At 40.7% G+C, this 20,049-nt stretch overlaps 1 protein-coding gene across 1 annotated transcript; it reads right to left on the bottom strand.

Moving 5' to 3' along the window:
• Window positions 1-671: 671 nt before the first annotated feature.
• LOC132820092 (lysozyme g-like) lies at window positions 672-12,077 on the bottom strand. The gene is made up of 5 exons (XM_060832012.1): window positions 12,021-12,077; window positions 9,674-9,760; window positions 7,418-7,614; window positions 3,969-4,107; window positions 672-1,001 (listed from the first exon to the last, which is right to left on the bottom strand). The coding sequence occupies exons 1-5, from the start codon at window positions 12,034-12,036 to the stop codon at window positions 868-870; spliced, it is 573 nt and encodes a 190-aa protein (XP_060687995.1). The 5' UTR covers window positions 12,037-12,077; the 3' UTR covers window positions 672-867.
• Between the last annotated feature and the right edge of the window lie 7,972 nt (window positions 12,078-20,049).

Genomic DNA, 20,049 nt, shown 5'->3' with positions numbered 1-20,049 from the left:
ACTGGGTTTGTTTTCACTGGAATGCAGCAAGTTGAGGGGTGAGCTGATAGAAGTTTGTAAGATTGTAAATGGCATGGATAGAATGGAAAGAATGAGGCATTTTCCCAGGGTGGAGGTGTCAATTACTAGGGGAAATAGGTTCAAGGTATGGGAGAAAGGAGCTTCAAAGAGATGTGCAAGGCACATTTTTCACACACAGAGTGGTGAGTGCCTAGAATGCACTGTCAGAGGAGGTGGTGGAAGCAGACACAACAGCAGCATTCCAGAAGCACCTGGATGAATACATGAATAGGAAGGGAATAGAGGGAAATGGGATCCTGTAAATGAAAACAGTTATAGTATGAAAGGACAAAATGTGTCAGCACAGGCTTGGAGGGCTGAAGGGCCTGTTCCTGTGCCGTATTGCTCTTAGTTCTTTGACCTGTACGATTGAGTTATCCATAAACTCGATGCATAATGGAGCATCTCTCGATTTTCTGTCTCACCAATTGGCTTGGCCCAGATTGACATGAAGTCTAGATGTATCTGGGCAAATTCAACCTTGAGCTAACTTAACAAATAGTAGAAAGTGCGAATCTAAGTGGTTTTGACATAATCTCTTGCTTTTAAATAATCCCTACTCCTTTCAGCCCAATTTGCATGGACATCACTAATGAAAATTACAAGTGTACTTTTTATGTTTGATGTCTATATTTATTACCAATGCATTTTAGGTGATTACATCTCTTTGAGATCCAAGTTTAATTGACTTTACTTAATAATACTGTATGAGGATTAAAAAGTATTCTGATGTTTTATAGACTGCAATGTTAAGGGAATTATTGCCAGAGATAGACCAGTATCAATGGAAAGAAAAATGTTGATGAATTAATATCCATTACTCTTCAGCCATTGGGCTCTTGCAGTCACATCATTAGCATAATCATCTCCAGTGGTACCAATATCCATTCTTTCATAAGTGTGAACATTTCTTGTCCCAGCATTATATGCTGAAATCCCACCTGTAATATAGGGACAAGAACATGCATTTACTGCAATAACAACATGCATTCAATAGCATTATAGTGAAATGTCTTGTAGTGCTTTGTGGGAGATATTATCAAGCAAAATTAAACTCATCAGGGTTGGAAGGTTTGAGTGATAGGGAGTATAGGCTGGGGCTATTTTCTCTGGAGGGTCAGAGGCTGAGGGTTGACCTTATAGAAGTTTATAAAATCATGAGGGACACAGATAGAGTAAATAGTCAAGGTCTTTTTAAGAGGGTGGGGAGTCCAACAAAAGAGGGCATTGGTTAAAATAAGAGGGGAAAGATTTAAAAGGGACCTCAGGGAAAAATAAATTTCACACACAAGGTGATACCATGTATGGAATGAACTGCTGCAGGAAGTGGTGCAGGCTGGTACAATTACAGCACTTGAAGGCATCTGGATGGGTATATGAATAGGAAGGGTTTGGAGAGATATGGGCCAAAAACTGCAAAATGGGATTAAATTAATGTAGGACATCCAGTTGGCATAGATGAGCTGGACTGAAGAGTCTGTACCTCTCGATGACTGTTTATATATATATATATAGAGGAAAGATACTACAATTATCATGGTCAATTTAAATCTGCATCTTGTCTAGATAAATCAGATGAATAAGGGTAACACTGAAGCAAGTTTGTTGAGATCAAGGATCATTTCTTAAACCAATACATTGCACAACTGCTGTATGACTGTATGACTCTATTTTAGATCTAATAATGTTTAATGAGGTAGCTTTAATTAAAGGTTAAGAATAATCTAAAGAATAGCAAACAGTACAAGGCAAAACTACAAATTCACCTTGAAGGTGAGCAACTTAGGTCTCAATACAGTGTTCTCAATTTAAATAAACACAATCAAAAAGTTATGAAGAAAGAGTTATCTAAAGTGGGTTGCTAAATAAGAGGGAAATCAATGGATGAGCAATGGCAGATATTTAAACAGTTATTTCATTATGCTGAACAAAAATTTATCCTGGTCAAAAAGAAGGACTTAATGAGAAGGAAGAACTACTCGTGATTAACAAAGCCAGTCCAGGAGAGCAGCCAATCAAAGACATGCAACATGGCAACGAATTGCGGTAGGCTGAAGGATTGGGCTTCTTCTTTGAGAAAACAGCAGTAGATGACTGAAAAGCAGGGGAGAATTCATTACGAAGGTAAACTGTTAATAAAATAACAGCAAGTAGTAAGAGCTTCTCCAGGTATATACAAAGAAAGAGATTAGCTAAAGTAAGTGTGGGATTTGCAAGATGCAATTTGGGGTTAATAACAGGGAAATGGAAAGTAATTAAGACCAAGATTTCAGATTGGTTTTCCCAATAGCAGATATTACAAATATCCCAAAGTAACACACAAGCAAAACGCCAATATTACAAAAGGTTTTATAACAGTCTTTATCATGTAAGAAGAAGTATTTGATGAATTAATGGTACTAAAGGTGGACAAGTCACGAAGACTTGAAGCCCGCTTCTAAGAGTTTCAAAGGAAGTGCCGGTAGAGATAGTGGAAGGAAGATTTCAGAACTCACTGGTTTTTGGGAGGACTTTAGCAGACTGACAAACTGTTAATGTAACACCTCTGTTCAAGAAGGGAGGGAAATAGAAAGCAGGAAACAATAGGCTACCCAAACAATATCTGTCATTGGGACAATGTTACAATCCATTATTAAGGAAGAAATAGTATGGCATTGAGAAAAGCATAATGCAACCAGAGTCACCATAGTTCTGTTAAAAGAAAATCATATTTGACAACTATCTTTGGGCTCTTTGAGGAGTTGATCAAGGTGAATCGCTCAATGTGATGCATTTGGATTTCCAGAAGGCATTTTTGAAGATGTCACATAAAAGTTTATTGCAAAGGTAGAAGCTCACAAAATTGGGGTAATGGATTAAGCATTGGGTAACACGAAGGAAAAAAGAGAGTTGAGATTAATGGGTCTTTTTCAGGTTGGAAAGATGTAACACTTGGAGTGTCATGAGGATCAGTCCTTAGGCCTCAATTATTTACTGTCTGTATGCTAATGTGGAAGAGGACACAGACTGTCATAAATCCATGTTGACTGATAATACAAGGAGGGCATGATGAAAATGTGAGTTGTCTGCAAGGAGATTTGAATGGGTTGAGTGAATGTCTATAAAGATGGTATTGAATGTGGGGAGGTGTGAGGTCATGCACTGTGAAGGAAGAATAACAAAGCACAGTATCACTAAAGAAAGTTCAGCTCAGAGGGATCTGATTTTCCCTGTGCATGAAATACAAATAGTTGCGTGCAGATTCAACAAGTAGTTAAGAAGGCAAATGGAATTTTGACCTTTGTTTCTTGGTGGTTGGAGTTTAATGGTAAGTTTTACTACAACAATACAGGCTCTTTGTTCTGGCCACACCTGTACTACTGTGTTCAGTTTTGGTCACCCGTTTTTACGCAAAGGAGATAATGCAACAGCGCCTCAATTAGTTGATTCTTGGTATGAATAATTGATATTGCAAGAACAGCCAAGCAGATGAGGCCTCTGTTCATTGGTATTTAGAAGAATAACGAGTAATTTTATAGACAGATTTCAAATTCGGAGGGGCCCTGATAGGCTGGATGTCATGAAGATGTTTCTGCTAGTTAGTGAATCACAAACTAGGTGACATAGTTACAGAACAGCAGAACACGCATTAAAACTGAGAAGCGAAGGAATTCCTTTCCGCCAGAGAGTGTGAATGTCTGAAATTCTCTACCCCAGGGGTATGTTAAAGCTAGACTATTGAAAATATAGGAGGGAGTTGATACATAACAGCATTTGAGACATAAGGCAGATCAAAATGGTGGGGCAGACTTGGGGAGATGAATGGCTTACTTATGACCTTAAGCAGTACATACATCTTTAATGTTGGAATGAATTCTTATTGATAAATTCCTTGCTATCGGACTATATGTAAACGAAAAGTCTCAAACCTTTGAGCTGCTGTTCTTTGGTCCAAGTTGGGAACTTTGCTGCTATTGATTTAATCATGTCTATCAGTATCTCAGTAGCCTGTTGTAGGTGCTCCACGCTGTCCCACTCTCCAACTATTCTGTGCCACCTTTTGTCAACCTGAAATAAACATTACATTTCTTTTCCATGCACAGAGATCTTAGAGCAATGAGAATATATTCAAACATAAATATCAGGATGATTTCAATGTTGTATTCTGGATTTCATTGTATTCTTGCATGAGATGTGGATGTCACTGACATGGTCAATATTTGTTGATTTTAAACAGAGTCTGCACCAGGCCATTTCCAAGGGCAATTGAGAGTCATTGCTCAGATCTGGAGTTTCTTGTAAGTTCGACATACATTTTCCTACCCGAAAGGACACTCGTGAATCAGATGGGTTTTTTTTATTGACATTCAACAACATCAGGAGGTGATGGCCTAATGATATTATCACTGGATTACTCATCCAGAGACTCAATGCTCTAGGGACCAGGATTTAAATCCTACCATAGCAGATGGTGGAATTTGAATTCACTTTATAAAAAAAAATCTGGAATTAAAAGTCTAATGATAACTGTGAATTGGTTGTTGGAAAACCTCATCTGGTTCACTAGTTTCCTTTAAGGAAGGAAACTATCATCCTTACCTGGGAGTTGCTGAGAGATAAATGATAGGCGTGTGGGTGTGGGGAGAAAGTAGCATAGAGTACAATAGTGAGTGGGGGAGGGGATGAAGGTGATAGGTCGAGGTGTGGGGGGGAAGGGGGAGTGAATAGGTGGAAAGGAAGATAGGCAGGTAGAACAAGTCATGGGGACAGTGCTGAGCTGGAAGTTTGGAATGGCCTACATGTGACTACAGACCCACAGCAAGGTGGTTAGTTCTCAACTGTCCTCTGGGCAATAAGTAGCTGTCAATGCCCTCATCCTGTGAATGATTGAAGAGAAAAAAAACAACAGTTTCATGTCCATCATTAACACCTTAATTCCAGATTTGTTATTGAATTGAGATTCCACCATGTGTCATGACAAGGCCCCAGAAAATTATTTGTTTCTGCCTCAGAAGTGCAGTAACAATGCTGAAGGGCAAGGCCTTCCCTAAATGTTGCAGGACAATTGGAACTTTCAAGACTGGATTGATGGAATTCTGTTATGTAAGTGATACAGAGATAATGCTGAGATATAGATCTGTCACAATCTCATTGAATGTGGAAAACTGACTAGATTGAATGGCTTACTCATGTCGTTGATATTTCTGTCATGCAGGCTGTCACTGAAGGACTGACCTTTGCCTGATGGTTTATGATTTTGCTGTGTGTTGATCAGTTTTTTAAACTGGTGTCACTACCTCCCTGGCTCCAAAACAGAGGCGAAGTGGTTACATCTCAGGATCTGAGATGGAATTAAATTAAATTCTAAAATTCTAACTGAAGAATCCACAACATTTGAAAGAGTACTTCGATTGATTAAAAAAATCAATTTATTGCAATAATCTTTAAATCCTTGTAAGAAAATGCATCTGTACTCATAGTCCCACTTTGGAGAATTAACAATCCCTTGGAGCTGTCAATCAAACTCTGAACTGACAAAGATCCCACTGAGATAATGATAGGTTACAAAATGCAGCTTTAATCCTGCAATGATAATCCCCAGGCTTATGTCAACAGGCAGAATGAAATGGCAAGCATTGTTCTTTTTAATGCTATGGAGTTGCCTTTTTCAAAAATTTAAATAGCAAAGATTTAAATGTCCTGACACATTGACAACATTTTTTCAGATCCTCTGTTCCAAATTCTCAGACTTGCGTTGCCACCTACTCTCCCTGCAATCAGCCCTACCCCAGCTCAGGGTCATACTGTCCCAAACCTGCAAAAGACCTCTGCTGTTCTTTATCCCGAGAAGGTTCCACACACTCAACAACGCTTCTTCTCTAGCTCGCCTCCTGACTTCCTTTAACAGCTCCACTCTACTTGACAAATTCAATGCGTTTATTTCCCTTTTATTCCTATCAATGTTACCTTCAACTCTCCCAAAAGAGCAATTTCTCTCTCTCAAGAGTTACATGATGTTTCCCAAAAGAGACATGGGACCATTTCTAAAGGGGTGCTTGGTCTAGTTTGTCTGCAAAAATGAATCCATTAATATTTATCTCTAACATCAACTTAAAATATACTTCCTTCACTATTCGTGTGCCATTGATGACACATATCAATAACTCAATAAGTCTTCTTCAACAATATATCTTTACCATCTAGAAAGACAAGGACAGATACAAGTGATACAAGCACCAGCATGTTCCCCTTCAAAGTCACAGATCTTTCTGACTTAGAATTATATTACCATTCCTTAACAGTTGCAGTGTGAAAATCTTGGCTCTCCCTTGCTAATAGTATTGTGGGTGCAACCACAGTCCGAGGAATGCACCTTTTCATCATTCCTTCTTCAGTGCTGACACCAGGAATGAATGACTAGAAATAAAATGCCATTGAAAACAGTAACTCTAAACCTACTCGCCTGCTGGTAACAATGCAAGAAGGATCTTTTTCAGCATTTTACCAATATGCCTCTGCTCACCTCTCAGGGTGAAACTAAAATGAGCCATGACCTATGAAGTGAATTAAGAGATAATGAGAAAATCAAGAAGGAATCCTGCTTAGTTTTTCTGATATCTTGCAACTTAAAAGCCCTTTTGCACGTTGTATATTTAAATGCATCTGCGTTTCCAATATGAGGGTACAGCTAGCTGGATTGTAATATGCAAGAATCAATATATGAATCTATGCTTATATTTTCAAATGACTTCAACCCAAGAATGATCCTGATCTGTGGGCTGATGCCTTGTATAATTGTAATTAGGGCATGGTATTTAATGATCTACTCATTCCTCTAGAATATCCACTTTGAAAAGAAATAAACTATTTCTTACTCTTTTCACATCAATGAAACACTTTCCTCTGTGTAACTCCATACCTTAGCCTCATGAATGCCCCAGAATCAAGGAACAACTTGCATGTTTTGTCTTTGGTGTGTGGAAGGGCACTGCATCATTGTCATACCCAATCACTGCTTTCACACCAATTTTCCCCCTCCATGGTTTAGCAGAAACAGAAAATCTACCATCGAACCTAGCTCGCAGCTGGGTTTGAGGAGGAAACAATAAAGACTGCAGATGCTGGAAGCCAGCTGAAGGATTCCTGATGAAGTATTGACATTCCTGCTCCTCAGATGCTGTCTGACCTGCTGGGTGCACTCATAGCTGGGTTTGTAATGATCAGGGAGTCACTGGTTATTGAAGGAGGAATATGGAGTTGGAGGTCACAATCCGATCAACCATGGTACAGAAAGGCTGAATAGCCTAACTCTGTTCCTAATATCTGTGTATTTATGTAGATCTGCTTGCAGGGTTTCGTAAAGTGACTTGCTGCCTACCTGCATGAGACCAAAACCATTTTCGTTGTCTCCCCATCCATTTACTAAGGCATTGCCACCACGGGATTCCCGGGAGATGATAGCACCAATTATGGCTGGATCGATCTGCTTGGCACAGGCAACTTTATCAATCAAAGTCTTGTACTTGTTCACTCTGTTCAAATCCATGCTCATCATCTTATGAGAGGCAGCAACACCTGAAAAAGAAATTCAAATAAAAATCTAATGCACTGCACTTGGCATTAACATGTGTGTTGTGTGCTGTAACCACCAGACAGAGAAATAGAACCTCTCTGTTAATTAAAACTAAACGTCCAGAAAAATTTGCCTCACCTCGTAATCCGTTAACAGTGTGAAGGAGTGAAAGATACCTCCTAATTTCCAATATGTAAAGAAAGATAACTTATTTTCCGAATGGAAGATTAGATTCCCTACAGTATGGAAACAGGCCATTTGGCCCAACAAGTGCACACCGACCCTCTGAAAACTAACCTACCCAGACCCATTTCTCTCTGACTAATGCACTTAACACTATTGTCAATTTAGCATGGTCAATCCACCCTAATCTGCACATCTTTGGACTTTGGAGGATTTGAGCTATAGGGAGATGCTGAACAGACTGGGCTGCTTTCATTGGAGCGTCGGAGACTGAGGGGTGACCTTACGGAGGTTTACAAAATTATGTGGGGCATGAATAGGGTAAATAGGCAAAGTATTTTCCCTGGGGTCGGGTAGTGCAGAACTAGAGGGCATGGATTTAGGGTGTGAGGGGAAAGATATAAAAGAGACCTAAGGGGCAACTTTTTCATGCGGAGGGTGCTACGTGAATAGAATGAGCTGCCAGAGGAAGTGGTGGAGGCTGGTACAATTGCAACATTTAAGAGGCATCTGGATGGGTATATGAATAGGAAGCGTTTGGAGGGATATGGGCTGTGTGCTGGCAGGTGGGACTAGATTGGGTTGGGATATCTGGTCGGCATGGACAGGATGGACTGAAGGGTCTGTTTCCGTGCTGTACATCTCTTTGACTCTATGACTCTATGAAGGAAACTGGACTACCCAGAGGAATCCCATGCAGACACACAGAAAATGTGTGAACTCCACACAGACAGAGTGGAATTGAACATTGCTCTCTGGCTCTGTGAGGTTGCAGTGCTAACCACTGAACCACCTTGCAGTTCTGAAATAAACAGCACTATTAAAAACTGAACATTGTTTTGCCTAACTGAACACAACCTATTAACATTCTGTTCCAATAAGACAACTATTAGATGTTACATTAACTTAATTTCATGTCCACAGAGTCTCTGGGTTCTCTGATGTCTTCAGTCTTCCATGTGCTGATCTCCCTAGGTGTTTCACTTTCTGTTTGCTGTGAGTATGAGTTACAAGAAAAGGTTCCTTTTGATATAGTGTGTCTCCTAATTTCTTTGAGAGCATGATTTTAGATGGGCAGTTAGGTCTCCGGCTCTGTAGTAGTTGCTCTGCTGTTCGTGGCAGTTGCTCAATTTTCAAAAGGCCTGTGTTTTTTATACCCCCAACATCATTCCTTCTCATTGATCCAATGTCATTAAAATAATAAATTCAAACTCAATTGAGTTTTAGTATCCTGGGCATAATTTGAAGTCATTGGCTAAATTTGAATCATTGTCAAAACAGTAACCAAAACTCGGGTATCACTTTAACAGCCAATTGTTTCATGAAACTATTTTGGAACAGCCCGTGTCCCAGCCTTTCCATTCGGGCAGCTAAGCCTGCACTTTAAGTTTGCTTCAATATTCAGAAAATACATGCTTTCAACGTGACAATTAAAACTGACCCCACCATCCCAAATAAATGATTGGAAATTGTACTCTTTTTGTCCAGTTCTCTGGCTTCTTATAAATTTGTTCATGGATTTCAGAGAGTCATAGAGATGTACAACATGGAAACAGACACTTTGGTCCAACCCTCCTGGTGCAGTGAGGCAACAGTGCTAACCACTGAGCCACCATGCCACCATGTAAAGGATAGTGCTGTGGGTAAGGGATAAAGGTCAGATTGTGAGCCCAAGCATCATCTCATTAAAACTATGTTCAAAAGAATTCCTGATAGGACCAACATAATTTTCCAATAAAGGTCTCAATTTTGAATGCAAATTGCAGAATGAGTAAAACTTGATAAAACAACTGTGAATGGGAATTCACTTTCAAAGTATCCCTATACATTGCAGATGCATACCAATCATGGAAATGTTAAGTTATGTTGATTCCTCACCTGTTACACTCAGCTTGTCCTGTTTTGCTGTTTTATCAGAAGCACCAGTTGTATCAACCTTTGTGATATCACCATAGATGGAGGTATCTAGCACAATGAAGATAAAATGGCTGAGTTATGGAAAAGTGGCAAACACCAAGCAAATGCAGCAGTAGTGCCCATAATGTATCCTCTGATCCTGAGTGAGGTGAAGGCTAAAGCAGCTTCTGGGGAGTATTTGACCCAGGAGTGCTCCCCACATTGAGGTAACTGACTCTAGTCAAGCAGAAGAAACATCTCCATTCTCAGTGGAGATACAGTCTCACTGAAGTGTTACAGCACAGAAGGAAGTGACTTGGCCCATTGTGCCTGCTCCAGTTCTATTACTTAATGCCAATTTCCTTCCCTTTCACCATATTCCTGCGCAGCTTCACAATCCAAATAATCACCCCTTGAATGCTGCAATTGAACCTGCCTCCACCACACTTCCAGACAGTGCATTTCATACCCTAACTACAAACTATGTGACAAAGATTTTTCTGAAATTGTTTGCGCAGCACTGTAGATCGATGCCGTCTCACTCCTTGTATGCACAGGAACAGCTTCTCTCTATCTTATGTCCTGTCTGCTCTATATGACATTCTGTATATCACCTTTCATTAAAAATTCAAAGATTAACAATTAGTAGAGCTATGAGGGAAGAGCCAGGGAGTGGCATTATTTATTAAATGTTGCTTTTAAAATATAAGTTTTAATCAGTACAAGTGAACTCTAGAATGTTTCAAATATTGGATGGAAAATTAAGGTTACCCTGATTTTTGGACAAAGGGGTTGCAATTCATGACAAGACCCCTCCAAGTTGTCCCCGTGTGCAGTTGGGGAAGCTTTGGTTACTGACCAGAGGTACAGCAGCCTGTTCCTCTTCAAGGCAATGGGGTTGGGGGTGGTGGGCGATTGTTAGAGGGGATTCTGCGCTGGAGGAAGTTGGGTTGCTAGCTCTGACATCCCTAGTGGTGACTCGCTTTACCTCAAAAATCCTTAATCCCTGGATTATCACTGGGAGGTTACCTCCCTTTGTTGCTGGTGCCTCGATCGTAATGGAGAAATGGGGTGGGGTCAACCTATATTGACACATCGTCTGTAATTGGATTTTTAATCATGGAAATTGCCTATCCACCTATGTTCCTGTCCTTTTCCAACTGTGTCATTGTTAAGATGCCCCAATCTGTGTTGTCGTGGGAAGGGACAATGAACCAACATGGCTGCCAGATCCATCTCAGCTCCTGTTGCCTATAAACATCAGGGCTATGGGATGCACAGACCGTCAGATAAAGCAGACAGATCAACTGCCAATATAATGTCTTGTGATCTAAAGAGGCTGCACTGCCATGATTATTGATTGTGTAAATTGGACATAACATCATTGAGCAACTGTTACTGCAACATCCAGTGCTACAAACTTTCAATCTTCCACACTTGTTTGCATTTCTTTTCACACAAATGTTGTGACCAGTGTAGCATAATGAGACTATACAACTAGTTACCCAATGTTCTCCTTTACCATACCAAATAAAGTTGGAATGATAAGTGCAAAAGTATAGGACAGCATGAAACTGGCGAGTGCTTAATACTCTCTGACTGGCTCAGTAAAGAGAACAAAGAAATGAGCTAACATCCTGAGTTCCCTTTGTTTCCTCCTCATCATTTCATGCCTCCTGTCCATATCCCAAAGTTTTTCCTTCTGTATTACCGATTATAGGGGCATTTGAAGTAGCTTTGCTTCTGGCTAACGTTCCCTGCCCCTCTGTATCTGTCGGGGCAGAGGAGGGAACTACAGTGTGACTGTTAGCGTAGAGCAATGCCATGAGGAGTGACACCTTTGGAGGAGAAGGGGACCTTTGGAGGGGAAAGGGACTTTTGACTCTGCTGGGCAATTGATTTCAGCCAGAATTGTTGTTATTGGAGTAAATTCTTTCATCAGTTTCATAGCTATGAGAGTACAGAAACAGTACTTACTCCTTGTAAAACATTATTTCCCGCCATCTTAAAATTACATTTTAATGTTAACTTTCAAATTAATGCATAGAAAATGGCATTAAAAGCAAAAGTACAGGAACAAGGCATTTGATCTGTCTGTTCTATCCCCGCATTTAAGATTCTCAATGCTTGCCTCCTTAAGACGGGTTACATCTGAAACATCGACTTCTCCACCTCCGGCTGCTGGCTTGCTGTGTTCTTGCAGCCCCCTACCTGTCTATCCTACAATTCTTGAACTTACTGATCAGAATATGCTACCCATTGCATATTTTGACTCTTAACATTAATTTGAAATATGAATGCCTAACGGAATATCAGAAGAAATACTCACCAATTACTGTGCACATTGCTGCTGTCACATAGGAAATCAAATGAACTGGGCTGTGGCTGGAAGTTACACAAATACCGGATATGTCATCAGAATAGAATGCTCTTGGTAATTATTCAGAATCTTTTCACACTGAAGTTCCCCCCTATTTTTAAAGAAAGATTTACAGTAAAGTGTGAAGAGCAGTAACTTACCAATTCCATCAAATATGATAGTTGTGGCAGGAGGGGTGATGTGTGCTGGGCTGAATACCAATCGATCGAGGCTGAACACATTTCTAGTAAATGTTTGCAACTTGAGACCTTTAGATCCGTGTCGAGAAGCTGGATTTTGAGCTTCAGACGTTGCACAACATTAGAGAAGGGGATAGTTAGCTAGACCCTTTACTTCAGAAAGCCTACACACCTCTGGGTAATTTAAATTCAAATTTGGTCTGTGGTTATGGACCAGTGTGGGGTTAGGGCAGCTGACTGCAAGTGGGGTAGATATGGAATGCAGGGAGTCACATGTGAAGAGTCTTCACCTCACAATTGTCCAGCAGGTACCAGGTTCCTACAAGCTGTATGGATGAGATGGAGATTGCAGGAAGGATGAGCAAACTGACCAGTTCACCATGATGCAGGGTGCCATTCAAAAGGCTAAAGGAATCAGGAATGGAGTAGTGGTAAGGAAAAGTCTAATTGTATAATTTGGCGTCTAAGCCCTTTTGATGTAGTGATGAGCATGTGTTCCAAAGGCCTTGTTGCTTGTCAAGTGTCAGGGTTAAGGAAATTTCCTGATGACTGGAGAAGAACTTTGATTGAGGTGGACAAAGGATCCACTGGTTGTTATAGACATTGATACCAATGACATTGATAAGACTAGAAAGGAGGTTCTGCTGAAAGAATTTCAACACTTAGGAACTAAATTCGAAAGCAGTGCCTCCAAGTTAATAATTTTCAGATTACTGCCTGAGGTTTGGACATCCTGTCATAGGGTAAATAAAGTCAAGGCTTTAAATGTCTGGCTCAAAAGCTTGGCAGGGGTGGAATGGGTTTCAGTTCATGAGGCAATAGCAGTACAGGTGTACAATGGAACTTTTCTGGTTGGATGAGTTTCACTTAAACTGTTTTGGGACTAGTGACCTGTCTGAATTGAATAATTAGAGTATTAGAGAAGGCTTTAAAATAACCAGGTGGAGGATAGGTATTGGTAGAATATTACAAAGAGAAAGACGTGGCAGAATTCCAAGGCAGCTATTTAGATAATGTTCCCAGAGTGGGATTGCAAGAGACAGAAGATACAAACAAAAGTAACAAATAGGGTCAAAATTTAAAAAAAATAAATGGCAAAAAGGCAAACTTAATGGCTGCTTTCTCAAATAAATGAATTAATGGCACAAATGAGAGGTTGATTTCTATGATCTTGTAGCTGTTATATAGAAATGGTAATGAGGAGCTCAAAGCTGAGAACTAAATATTTCGGGGAGGGTGGCATTTGAAAAGGACAAGAGAAAGGAACACGTGTTGGGTGGCTTTGTTAGGACAAGTTGGAATAAGTATGATAACAATAAATTGTCTTTGATTGAAGGTTTAGAATATATATAGGTGGAGGTAAGTACAAACGAGCAGAGGAAGGCACTTGTGGGAGCAACTATTGGCTCCCTAACAGCAGCTATTCTGTAGGACTGAAAATAAATCAGGTGATAATGCAAGACATAATAAAGGGAGTACATTAATCAGAGTGATTTCAATCTCCATATAAATTAGGAAAATCAAATTGGCAGAGGTAACAACGAGGAAAAACTCACAGAGTCTATTCTGAGAACAATAGATTAGATTAGATTCCCTAGAGTGTGGCAACAGGCCTTTCAGCCCAACCAGTCCTCATCGACCCTCCAAAGAGAAACCCACCCAGACCCATTTTCCCTCTGACTAATGCATCTAACACTATGGGCAATTTAGCATGGCCAATCCACCTGACCTGCACACCTTTGGACTGTGGGAGGAAACCAGAACACCAGGAGGAAACCCATGCAGACACGGGGAGAACGTGCAAACTCCACACAGACAGTTGCCCAAGGCAGGAATTGAACCTGGGACGCTGGTCCTGTGAGGCAGCAGTGCTAGCCACAGTGCCACCCATAATATATTGTGGAATAGCTAGCAGTCAACCTAGTTGGAATCTCATAATGTGACAAGTTTATTAAATGATCTCAGAGTAAAGAATTCCCTCAGAACCCGTGACTATAAATTGTGTCACATGCTATTTAGTTTGACAGTGAGAAACATTGGTCAGAAACAACTGTGCTAAACTTAAATAAGGGAAATTACAAAAAAATGGGGGCAGAGCTGCCAGGAGCAGACTGAGAAATGACTTTAGAGGAAAAGTAGTTGAGGATCAATGGCCGCAATCTTTTTCCAAAACTGGTAAAAAGGCAAACCTAAAGGCTGTTTCCTCAAAGGGATATAGTATTCGGAATAAAATGAATTCATGGCACAAATGGCGGTTGATGTGCTCAATGTTAGAAATTTATAACTTGTTAATTTTAATTTAAAATGAGAAAATATTTGTCACTTACTGTAAAATGTAATTTTCTGTTAAAGCCCACTTGTGCAGCTATTGGAATAATCAAATCCTTACAGTGTGGAAACAGGCCCTTTGGCCCAACAAGTCCACACCGACTCTTGAAAGAGCATCCAACTCAGACTTAGCCCCATAACCTATCCCTGTGTTTCCCATGGCTAATTCACCAAGCCTGCACACCATGGACAACTCAGCCTGGCCCATCCACCTCACCAGCACACCCCTGGACTGTGGGAGAAAACCAGAGCACCTGGAAGAAACCCATGCAGACACAGGGAGAATGTGCAAACTCCAAACAGGCTGGAATCGAACCTGGCTCCCTACTGCTGTCAGGCCTTCCAGCCTCTGGCAACTCTCTGTGTGAAGTTTGTACATACTCCCCATGTCTGCATGTGTTTTCTCCAGCTGCTCCAGTTACTCCCACAGTCCAAAGATGTGCAGGTCAGGTGGATAGGCCATGCTGAGTTGCCCATGGTGTGCAGGCTCAATGAATTAGCTGTGGGAAATATAGGGATGTGGTGAGGGGCTAAGTCTGGGTGGGATTTCAGAGACTCAGTGTCGACCTGTTGGGCCAAATGGCTTGTTTCATACTGGAGGAATTCTCTGACAATAACAAATTAATGCACATTTATCAGAAAAAATGGCATTTTAGAACTTGAAAGTGAAACCAGTAACTATGTGCTAAGTGGATGTGCCAATCTGAGTTCAATATATTCACATTTGTATGTGGGGTTTCTGTTTGCAGTACTTGTGTAGTTCAAGTCTTTTGGATGTTGCTATCTGGATATTGCTTAAATTTCAAAGATGCAGAGCGGACTGCAGAATATGAATTATGTGTAATGTATGTTTGGAAAGTATATGAGACTGAAAGCTGTTGGTTTGCTCGCTGAACTGGTGGGCTTGTTTTCAGATGTTTCGTCATCATGCTCGGTAATATCATCAGTGAGCCTCCAGTGAAGCATTGGTGTACTGTCCCATTTGCTATATGGGTCTTGGTTTGTTGTGGTGCGTGATATCATTCCCAGTTCTGTTTATGAGAGGTCAGTAAAAGAGGGTCAAATCTATGCATTTGTTTTTTTTTATAGATATTTTTATTAGAAATTTAACATTTTAACAAATTTACAAAAATAAACAAAACTCTCAAGTACAAACATTAATATAGAAGTAAATCTTAAATATACAATCATCAAAATTTGACAAAAGAAAAATACTGAAAGAGAAAAAACAAAACTCAATTAACTACTAATCTAACCTACAATTAGCCAGAGTGTGTAATTGAGTCACTTACATCTTTCAAATAAGAGAAAATGAGAGAAAACAAATAGAGGTGGGGGTCTAAAAACCCCCCAACGATTAACATAGAAGTTGGATATTAAAATACTTGCTCGGAATGTGTTAACATCATATATAACAAAACCCGTATTCATATGGGATTCCTCTCCCAAGGGGCCCCGGACCAGCCATATCTGTAATCTCAATTAGATAAAAGCCCTTGTTAGGATAGCCAAAATATCTATGTAAAAGGGCTGCCATATTTTATAAAAAAATAATTCGGTCTTTCGGTGCACCATATTTATAAGGAAGTCAAGGGGAGTACATTCCATGATTAATCTATGCCAATTTGAAAATCCAGGGGAACCTTCAACCACCCAGTTTACCAAAATATTTTTCCTTATATGCAAAGAGAGAACAGAAAATAATCTCTTCCTATTTGACATTCCAGGTGTACCACTTTGCCGACTGATCAACCATAATTATCCAGGTAAATCCGAGACCCCCCGGGAGGGGAGACCCTATCTAAAACATCCCGAGCAAAGAGCATATAGAATTTACAAAAATAAAGGTTCTCTAATACACTCATAACAGTATGATAAAAAGGAAACTATTTCTCAATAATAAAAAAAATTATAAAACATATTTGAATGGAGATTATCCCCCTTGTTCCCAGGGGGTATCACTTCTTTTCCAACAGTCCATCATATCCTCTCCCAACCAGTGCCCCACCCTTGACCCAGGCGCTCCTTAATAGGATGAGGAGAATTCAGATATAATACCGAGCTAGAGTTAACAGTGAGCATCCCACCCCCCCACCCCCCACCCACACCTAAGTATATTTGGTAGTATCAATACCATGTATAAACATATATAACTATAGAATTACAACTTCAACAAATTACAATTAAATATAATAATATAAAATAGCAAGGGAAAATAACCCCGCTCCTAGAGGCAAAACTAAAATAGAATAAGGTAACCACCTCTCCCCACCAACCTTAACTAAACCCCCCGGTTTATATATATACATATATACACATACATGCATACACATATATATATACATACACACATACATACGTATAATAATAAAATTTTAAAAAAACCCTAAGGGGGATGGAGAAAATCGTTAAATGGAGAGCAAATAAGTAATTCCCTCTTCCCCCCACCCCCGAGATAATAATAAACAGTAAGATAGGAAAAAGAAAAAAAGTCGGGGGGATATAAATCGGAGTGGGGAAAAGGCAAGCCAACATACATTGTCTGTTACAATTTATTTAAGAGAGTCCAAAAATTCCTTAGCCTTTTCTGGCAATCTAAAATTATACCTGGATCCTTCGTGGTTAAAACATAACGTCGCTGGGTAGCGTAAGGTGTATTGAATATTTGAGTCCCTTAAACACTTCTTCACCTCATCGAACGTCTTCCTCCTTTGGGCCAAAGCCGGGGAGAAGTCCTGAAATAACATGATCTTGGATCCTTTATAGATCATGGCTTTAGGATCTTTTCCAAGATTTCTAGAGGCATCTAGGAGTATCTGCCTCTCCCTATAGCTCTGCAGCCGGAACAGGACCGGGCGTGGGCGCTGGTTCGAGCCAGGCCCGCGTATTGCAACCCGGTAGGCCCATTCTACCCACACCTGGCCTGATCCACCCTCCAGATCCAAAAATTGTGGCAACCACTGCTCCAGGAATGCTGTGAGCTGGCCTTTCTCTTCCCGTTCGGGTCGGGAAGGCCCAGCAAACGAATATTTTTCGACGACCTCGATTATCGAGGGCGTCGATGTAATTCTCTAAGGTCCGGACTCGTTGTTCGAGAGTCTGGACCTGGTCGGCAGCCGATTGAGCTGCGGTCTCCGAGGTCGCGGCCTTTAACTCAGCCCCTCCGACTCGGCGCTCCAGTTCCTGAATGTCTCGGCCGTGCATCTGCAGTGCGGCCGAGAGCGATTCTCAGCGATGTTGGGACTCCTCGATGAAGGCATCGATCTTCGCATCCAGCTTGGTAATCATCTCTACAAGGCTTGTTTCCATCGGTAAGTCCCCCGGGGCGGCTGTGGATGCCTCTGCTGCAGCTGGAGAGAGAGAAGGTAGGGGAGGGGTCCCTGCTTTCTGAGAGCTGTGGGCTCTCCTCCCTTTAGTCATTTTTCCTAAGAGATTAGATTATTTAAATTTAATACTAACACTACCAAACAACTAATTATATTAAATAAGAGCTATTTTAGATAATTTGGTGAGTGTGGTGGGGGTGGGAGATCCACTTTGCCCAAGTCTTGGAAGGAGCACTATAGGCTCAGACTTGCTGAGTCGCCGCCATCTTGAATCTCCTATACATTTGTTAATGGACTTCCGGTTTGAATGCCAGGCTTTTCGGAGTTCCCATGCATGTCTCTGTTTGGCCTGTCTTAGGATGGATGTATTGTCCCAGCTGAACTGGTGTCCCTCTTTATCTGTGTGTATGGATGACAATGATAGTTGACCATGTCTTTTGGAGGCTAGTTGGTGTTTGTGTAACCTGGTGGCTGGTTTCTGCCGGTTTGTCAAATGTAATGTTTGGTGCAGTCCTTGCAGGGTATTTTGTATATCACGTTCATTTTGCTGGCTGTGGGTACGGGGTCCTTTAACTTCATGAGGAATTGTCTAAGTATGCTAACTCACAAACCTACTACCACACTGAAACAACTACTGATGAATTTCAAGGACCCCTATACCCACAGCCAGCATAACGAACTCAATAAACAAAATACCCTGCAAGGAATGCACCAAACATTACATTGGACAAACCAGCAGGAAACCAGCCACCAGGATACACGAACACCAACTAGCCACGAAATGACATGACCAACTATCACAGGTTTCCATAAACACAGACGAAGAGCTACACCAGTTCGACTGGGACAATACATCCTGGGAAAAGCTAAACAAAGGCAAGGGTAGGAATTCCTAGAGGCCTGACATTCAAACCGGAACTCCATTGACAAACGCATAGATTTGAATCTCTTTAACCAACTTCTCAGAAACAGAACCGGAAATGATATCACCCACCACAACAAACAAGGACCCATAAGTAGCAAGTGGGACAGAACACCAATGCTTCACTGGAGGCTCACTGATGATATTACCTAGTATGGTAATGAAACATCTGAGAACAAACCCACCAGCTTAGCGAGCAAATTAACAACCTGATCCACCTCCTGAGCTACAAATCTTCTCCAAAATCTCAAACTTTTGAGAGACTTCATAAGTATAAGCACAGAGTGAAAAACTGAAAAGATTTTGCTGAACTTCTATAGAACAGTTTGATCTTATTCTCACTGGGCTTTCTACTTCAGAGGCTTTAGTGAGGGTTTAGAAGGGTTTCACTGGAATAGCTCCAGGGATGAGGGATTACAAATAAACTGGAGTTGCCTCTGCTTTGAGCCAAGAATCCTGAGGGTTTCTAAAGAAGGCTTACTGGACTCGGTTTTCTCTCCACTGATGCTGCCAGACCTGCTGAGTTTCTCCAGCACTTTCTGTTTGTGTTTGAGAGTAGAATAGATTTCATTGTATATTGAAGCTGAGCCTGCAGTTTAAAAGGATTTTAATTTATGCATTCAAACTGTACAGCGAATTAGGAGTGAATGTTCCTATTTTTGTCAAATGGTGCTTAACTGGCTTTCTATATTAAGTAAATGCCTGTGTATTGACTCAGCTTGGAAACTGCTTAAATTCTTCCCCTTCACAGGACTATCTCCCAGGATTAGCTGCTGTTTTCTGTGAATGTTATGACCAGATAATACAATAGAGTAAGATGTCATCAGCATCAGCAAAATGTGCATTCCAATCATTCCTTTCTTGTTATTGTTGTTAATGTTTCGCATCAGATCTGAGAGATAATGCTATCCAGGATCTGGAACTCTCCTAGTGTCACTTTATTGCTCAACCCACAGCCGAAAAAAAAGTTGGATTATCTCGTCATTTTTACATTCTTGTTTGTTGCATCTATGCTGTCAGCATCACAATAGGAAATATGCTGCAAAATGTATTTCTTTGGTTGTCAAGCACTTTAGGACACGTGGAGGTCAAGAAAGATGCAAAAAAAAATGAAATATTTTCTTTCAGATATGTAAGAAAGATTTAGAATAAGAATATAGGAGTAGGAGTAGGCCACTCGGCCCATCGAGCTTCCTCCACCATTCAACATGATCATGGATCAT

This window comes from Hemiscyllium ocellatum, chromosome 11, assembly GCF_020745735.1.
Source record: "Hemiscyllium ocellatum isolate sHemOce1 chromosome 11, sHemOce1.pat.X.cur, whole genome shotgun sequence".
Lineage (NCBI taxonomy): Eukaryota > Metazoa > Chordata > Chondrichthyes > Orectolobiformes > Hemiscylliidae > Hemiscyllium > Hemiscyllium ocellatum.
The sequence above is the reverse complement of the archived record's forward strand: the minus strand, read 5'-3'. Positions and strand labels throughout refer to the sequence as shown.

Excerpts from the sequence above, each read along its gene's own strand:
- LOC132820092 (XM_060832012.1), bottom strand. Across the intron at positions 7,615-9,673 it reads GGACAAGCTGAGTGTAACAG|GTGTTGCTGCCTCTCATAAG; the intron begins GTGAGGAATCAA and ends TTTCTTTTTCAG. Across the intron at positions 4,108-7,417 it reads ATGGTTTTGGTCTCATGCAG|GTTGACAAAAGGTGGCACAG; the intron begins GTAGGCAGCAAG and ends TGTTTATTTCAG.